Genomic DNA, 6,990 nt, shown 5'->3' with positions numbered 1-6,990 from the left:
GTAGATCTTTCTCTCTTTCTTTTTTCACCATCTTACTTCGAAGTACTAAAATAAGACAAAATGTGTTTGAACGCTTCCTGCAGCTTCATACTAAATAATTGATTGTGTGGGCGAACTACTAAAATAAGTTCGTTGATTTGTTTTTCTTTTTGGTGTACATTTTCTATTCCCTAGGGTATCAGTGATGAAGACTATGCCTATGCGCAAACAGTATGGACTGCGTTTGACTGTGAAGATATAGGAGACTATCACGACCTCTACCTGGAGACTGATGTGCTGCTGTTGGCTGACGTTTTCGAAAACTTCAGAAGAACTGCTCACGCAACCTATGGATTGGATCCCGCTAATTACCTCACCTTACCGGGATTTGCCTGGGATTCGCTGCTGAAAATGACGAAGGTGTCCCTTCATCTCATTTCCGACATTGACATGTTCAACTTCATTGAGCATGGCAAAAGAGGTGGCATAAGCATGGTGTCCGCTAGACACGCCACCGCCAACAACAGATATCTATCGGAGTACAATCCAGACGAGCCGTCAAGCTTCATCCAATATTTAGATGCGAACAATCTATATGGATGGGCCATGTCTCAACCCTTGCCCGTGTCGGACTTCTGCTTTGAAGCAGTGACGGATGATCTTCTGGAGACGGTACTCGATCATCCAATGGACTCTTCGACGGGATACATGGTGGAGTGCGATTTAAGGATTCCAGATGGTGTGCATGACATGATGAATGACTATCCGTTGGCTCCTGAGAAGATGAAGGTGACACGAGATATGCTTTCTCCATATCAGACCCACATGGCAGAGAAACTAATGGTAAGTCATGGTCTATCTGGTGGATATGCTTGTATTAATCTTCAAAGGTTTGTGTATATCTATACTGTACTCTTGTAGGTGACCGGTTTGGAAGCGAAGAAACTGGTACCAAATCTACTGGTGAAAGAGCACTATGTTCTGCACTACAGAAACTTGCAGCAGTATGTGTCCTTGGGTGTGGAGATTACAGATGTGCATCGTGTGCTCTCCTTCACACAACACCCATGGATGAAGCCATACATCGACACTAATACTGACCTGAGAAAGCTATCAACTTCTGATTTCGAGAAAGACTTCTATAAGGTGGGTACTCCACATCATGTGTGTGTGTGTGTGTATTTAGCGATAGTGTGGGATCTAGTATGTACTGGAAGTGTGAATGACCTGAAGATAACAGTTTTCTTATTGTTGTTTTTCTTGGCTTTTTTTTTTGTATGCCTGTTTATCGTAGTTGATGAACAATGCTGTATATGGCAAGACCATGGAAAACGTTCGAAACAGAGTAAACATCAAGCTCATTCGTGAACAGGATGAAAAACCACGTCTCCAGAAAAGCATCAACAAACCTTCGTACATCCGCAGTGTAGCCTTTGAGAACGATCTGATAGCAATCGAGTTTTCCAAGACAAAGGTGACTCTCAATAAACCCATTTATGTGGGTACAGCCATCCTCGATCTGTCGAAGCACTTGATGTATTCCTTTTACTATGAAGTTCTCCTACCCCGCTATGGACAAAATGTACGTTTGCTCTACACTGATACTGATAGTCTGATCGTACATATTCAAACGGATGATCTGTACACCGATATGTCAAACAACATAACAGCCTATGACACATCCAACTATTCACCATCCCACCACCTGTACAGCACGGTCAACAAGAAGGTGGTAGGGAAGTTCAAGGACGAACTAGGTGGCAAACCCATCAAGGAGTTCATTGGTTTGCGGAGCAAGATGTACGCATACCGCTGTGAAGACAACGACGACAATGGCAAGCGTGCCAAAGGTGTGCAGAGAAGCGTGTTGAAAAACACCATAACCGTCGATGATTATCGAACATGTCTCGTCGAGGAGTCTCAGCTGAAGAGAACAATGAATGTTCTTCGAAGTCGACGACATTGCATTCACGGAGAGGAGCTACACAAGATTGCCCTCTGTGGATTCGACAGTAAGCGTTACATTCTGGAGGATGGTATCAACACCCTGGCATTCGGACACAAGGATATTCCAAAGCACTGATGGATTTCCACACATACTAGAGCATATGTCATATCTTCTCATGAAATACATTGTAAATACTATGCGATTCATAATATTCACGTTAATCCAAAGCATGAGCTACATTGTACATATGAAATGCTAATACTTTTTGAGATCATTCACATCCTTCTTTGTTAACCAGGTATGGAATTTTTCGTCTTGATAACCCTTCCATTTGACGAGCCGACTGTTCTTGTTGTATTTCAACACCTTATCGAATCTCAATCCTGTGTGTCTGGCATGTTGTAGCTCAGCTCCATAGAACTGTCCTTGAATGACTTCTCCCATCAGGTCTTGAACACGATAGGTGTGGGGTACAGTGGGTAGGACATCGTTTACCACGAACACTTCCTCTGTCCAGTTGGGCGTGTACCCTTTCTCGAAATGACGTTTAGCCACAGCCAAACGCACATCATCACCCACTTTGAATTTAGCTGGTGATTGCTTCGAGGGTACGTCTGCATCTTTTGGTTTTCCATCAAGAGAAGCTTTCGTGGGACTCATGCCGATACTGCGATGTTTCGAGCTGTTGTACTTGACCATAAGCTGAGGAAGGACGTCAAGATACTGTGTCGTAGCTTTCTCCGTGAAATGGCGCCACATTCTGCCTTTCAGTGTTCTATTGAAGCGTTCCACCACCACGGCTTTTCCTTCGTTGTGGGTGCTGTACATGATGATGTTGTGATCCTTGACCCATTGCTTCATTGTTGCATTGTAGAACTCCTTGCCTTCGTCTACCCATAGTTTTTGTGGTACCCTGTTCGATGTTTTCAGGATCAGGTCGAATGCATCCCTGACAGCAGAGCCAGTTTTGGTTTTCAGGGGTACTGCCCAGGCATAGCGACTGTACAGATCGATGACGGTCAGCAGGAATTTGTAGTTCTTGTTGCTTCGGGCAAACCGTTGCATATCCACTAGATCGGCACTCCAGATGTGATCCACAGACCTGCTCTTCACCTTGCGTCTTTTGAAATGCACTCGTCTGGGTTTGTGCAATTCGTTAGCCAGTTGCGTGTGGAATGGTGTGGACTGCGACTTCTTCTTCTGTCTTCCATCATGAAGTGCTTTTTGCACTTTCGTATCCCACAAGGCTCCACCACCTCGCAAGGCACCTAAACTGAGAACCAGTTGATCGTTTTCCAGCTTTTCATCCTCATCGAAGACTCTTCGGAAAATTCGAAGTGCTTCATCCAGACCATATTTGGAAAATAGCTTTCCCATCAATATGGCATACCATCCACATACTGCTGTGCTTCTGTCTTGAACGGCTTGGGTGTTGGTGATGATCTTACAGTCTACATAGGCTTCTTTAAAGAAATCGCACAGTGCAGGTTCAGTGTAATCTTGCTCCATAGTGTATAGACTGCGTCCGAAACTGTCAAAAACCAGGATCACGTTTTGCTCGCGACACACGGTCAACCAATGATGTCCACCTTCCGGTGCATCGTACACCGGTAGAACGTTGTCGGTGTTGACGATACAAAAGTCTCCATTGTTCAAGGGTGGTAAGAGATCGTAACTTGTACACCCCACGAACCCTCCAACACCATTCAATCTTCCTTTGATGTCGGCACTGCTGAGAGGGTAGTCCATTCTTGATCATAGCCTGAAAATTTTCGCGCACGTGATCACATTGAACGTCCACTCAGGATATCCTTGATGATACGAGTGATCCTGCTTTTATCCTTCAGAACCTCTTGAATGAATGATGCATCGTCCACCATCACCTTTTGTGCTCTGATCATGAAATGCTCGGGATGGATCAATTTTGCTTCAGTTGTTCTACCATACGTAGAAGTCATATCGTTGAGATCTTGAAACTTGAGCTGCGATCCTGGTACAGCTAGCACTAGGGTGGCTAGTTCATGAATCTTTCGTTCTGATCGAAGGAATCCATCGACATGTTTGTGGATTCCCACCGCACCCGCTATGGTTGCAAACGGGTACCTGGACATGTAGATGCGATTCGTCTCGTTGACCAGAGTAGTGTAGTCGTTCATCGTCTGCGTCTTCAGGGCATCCGCAGCCGCTTCCACCCGACTCCTGAACCTCAGTCGATCTTCATGGTAGAGTTGCAGCAGTTGTGATCGGCTTGTGAAATAGTTGCTCTTCAAAAAGGTTGCCGGTATATTTGTATGTCGGAGGAAACTGTCCAGGATTTGTAGGATCCATCGGTCAAATTCGTGGTCTTGTAATAGATTGAAAGGCACTGATGTTAAAGGTGCCTTTCTCTTCTTCCTGACATCTGCAACGGAATCGCGAACTTGATCGGTAGTGGAATCATAGTTGAGTATGTTGGATGCAATCACATTTCTCACAGACGGGTAACTGATGTGATCGGGATTGTTTTTGAAGTGGGTGTCATATAGACGCTTTACTCGCGGATCAGCTTGCAGTTCCAACAGGGTGGAGGTGCTCAAACTGTGATCTGGCACTTGGGAAAGAACTTTCTTGACGCTTTTCAAGTAGGTATTGTAGTTATTACCTCCTTTTTGCCGCATGAGTGGTGGTATACCGAGAACTTCCCACGAATTTACTCTCTTCTTGAGGATGTGTTGAGGATGTTTCGACATAAACTGCAAGGTTTGCAACCTTTTACGCTTGGGTATCGAGAAGGATCCCTTTCTGGACCCCACCCTCTGTATACTGCTCGGTAGCCCATTTGAGAATTTCACCGTAAGATGCTCCATTCTTATTCATTATTGGAATTTTTTTTCAATGTTTCGGCTAACTTTTCGGCTAACTTTTCGGCTAACTTTTCGGCTAACTTTTCGGCTAACTTTTCGGCTAACTTTTCGGCTAACTTTTCGGCTAAACACGCACATCAACGAGGTTTTTATTCAAAAGTCACCTTTAATGCAGTGTCTTCGCAATACGTGTAGTACTGATTAGAAGAGCAATCAATGGTTAGGATAGGTCTGCGACACACCGCCAATAACTTCTCATACAATCTAAAGATAATGGATGACTTCGTGCACAGACCACCAAACAGAGTATTGAGATAACGCTTGATATTGCTTTTATCAGTGAAGCGAAATAGATACATAAAGTTTGCATTGATCTTCATGTCCTTAATGTTATCAAAGCTCTGAGAGAGAAAGAACACGTTCAACTTATGATGATGACTGTACATGGTGAAGAACTTGTAGAGACACTCTCTTTGACTGCCGTGCTTCAAACCCATCACTCTGATGTCATCAATGATCACATAGGTGTTAGGCTGGAGATCCATGTCTTCGATACACTCGGGCATGGTGCTGTAATGCTTGAAGGATTTGAGGCTTGGGAGACGATACTGATCGGCCGGCGTGTTGGAGATGACAACTATACGCTCAGGTTGCACACGTTTCAGGAGCTTGATGAGAAAGTAGGATTTACCCATGTTGCTCTGTCCCAGAAACAATACGTTTTGACCCCAGGATTTCAGAGCAGGAATGATTTCCGTGAACCAATCCTTAGACTCGAACTGAAGACCAGGAATGTGCAGCCCGTGTCGAGCAGTGGCCGTGGTCGGAACATCGTCGTTCCTTACGGGACTAGTCTTTTTCTTCCTCCCGATTTCCTGTCCAAGGAGCGAGATAAAGTCCATGATCAGATGTTGTAGGATGGACCGATGTGAGCGGAACTCATAGAAGACGGTCCTGCACTGTTAATGTTCTGTCGAATTTTTTGAGCAAATGGAGTTTCAGGACGGGTTAGGGATCTACGAGGTGCAGACAGGAACGATGAAGCTTCGTCGAGGGCACGATGTCCTAGTTTTTTGAACAATACCCTTCCTTGTTTCTTTATTCCTCGTGCCCTGCGGCCTTTGGAGCGAACTTGACGAGCTGGTTTCTTGGTTTTTCGAGATGCTCGTTGACGAATCTTCTTCGGTGCATGCCGACGACGACGACGACTTTTAGTGCGCTTCATGGCACCTGCTGAGCTTCCCTTCCTTACTCCTCTGCCGAATATTTTATCCATTACGTTGTCACCCAGTGATGCCATGGTACCCATGGCCAAGGGAGCAGCCAGATTCGTCAGGAGTGGTATGGTCTTGGCGGCTAATCCTGGTGGAATGGCTAGACCTCCTCGGTGCATGGCAGGGTTGTAAGCTGTTTTCATTTGCGTTTCCACAATGTCTCCGGACTCTCCTCTCCCCAAAAGCATGGGAAGAAGTGTCATTCCTGCCATGGCAGCCAGGGGTCCAAGTCCACCGCGTTGCATTGCATCTTGTTTTGTCGTGGGTTCCGCCATCTGTTTTTCCATCTCATCCGGTCCAGCACCGATTAGGTTTTTCCAGAAGCTCTTTTTCCAGAAGAATCCACCGTGTTGTCGACTCGATGTTTTCAAATCACCACCGTAGACACGATGTCTGGTCTCCAGGTCACCACCTTCCATGATGCCCTTTTACTACTAGGTCGGAATTAATTCATACAACTTCGGCTTTGACACCTTCATCTTTGCTCATGGTGTACAAGTACTTGTCCATGCAGAGAAGGTTGACTTTGATCGAGGCGCCATTTTCGCTAGGTCTCCTCACGGGGGCGTTTGTCACGTCGCTAAATTGATAGTCGATGGACAGATTTCCTCTCGATCTTGGATTGTCTGTGGTCCGATCCAGATTCAAGTTGATAGGCACCATAAAGTAGTGATTGCAGTAATCTGCAGCGGTGATGGGGATTTGCGTTCCATACGTCTTGCCGAAAAAGTCTTGAACCAGATTGTAGCCACGCAGGTAGGAGGATTTGTTGTAATCGTAGAAGTATTGCCCTTCAGTATTACGACTCACATCCCACTGGAACTTGAGCGGGTTGTCAAAGAGCGTCTGGTCGTTGACAGTGACACGAAGTTGACTGAGATTTGCATGAATCATGGCCAGTCTGTTCGAAGAATGCGATGCTTCACCTCCAGCCAATGCTGGCTGT

The 6,990-nt window shown here is 45.5% G+C and overlaps 1 protein-coding gene across 2 annotated transcripts; it reads left to right on the top strand.

Moving 5' to 3' along the window:
- Nucleotides 1-225: 225 nt before the first annotated feature.
- Nucleotides 226-2,563, top strand: LOC135821222 (uncharacterized). Of its 2 annotated transcripts, XM_065334286.1 has the most exons (3): nucleotides 226-822; nucleotides 901-1,125; nucleotides 1,274-2,563. In XM_065334286.1, the coding sequence occupies exons 1-3, from the start codon at nucleotides 391-393 to the stop codon at nucleotides 2,060-2,062; spliced, it is 1,446 nt and encodes a 481-aa protein (XP_065190358.1). In that variant the 5' UTR covers nucleotides 226-390; the 3' UTR covers nucleotides 2,063-2,563. The 2 variants fall into 2 exon arrangements, with proteins under 2 accessions (XP_065190358.1, XP_065190359.1); XM_065334287.1 differs by lacking the exon at nucleotides 901-1,125 and having other exon boundaries at nucleotides 227-822.
- The last annotated feature ends 4,427 nt before the right edge of the window (nucleotides 2,564-6,990 follow it).

This window comes from Sycon ciliatum, chromosome 7 (genome assembly GCF_964019385.1).
Source record: "Sycon ciliatum chromosome 7, ocSycCili1.1, whole genome shotgun sequence".
Lineage (NCBI taxonomy): Eukaryota > Metazoa > Porifera > Calcarea > Leucosolenida > Sycettidae > Sycon > Sycon ciliatum.
Note: the sequence above shows the minus strand (reverse complement) of the source record. Positions and strands in the feature narration are given on the sequence as shown.

Coding starts and splice junctions, on each gene's coding strand:
- LOC135821222 (XM_065334286.1), top strand. CDS start 391: ATGACGAAGGTGTCCCTTCATCTCATTTCCGACATTGACATGTTCAAC. Junction 823..900: donor ACATGGCAGAGAAACTAATG/GTAAGTCATGGT, acceptor GTACTCTTGTAG/GTGACCGGTTTGGAAGCGAA. Junction 1,126..1,273: donor TCGAGAAAGACTTCTATAAG/GTGGGTACTCCA, acceptor TGTTTATCGTAG/TTGATGAACAATGCTGTATA.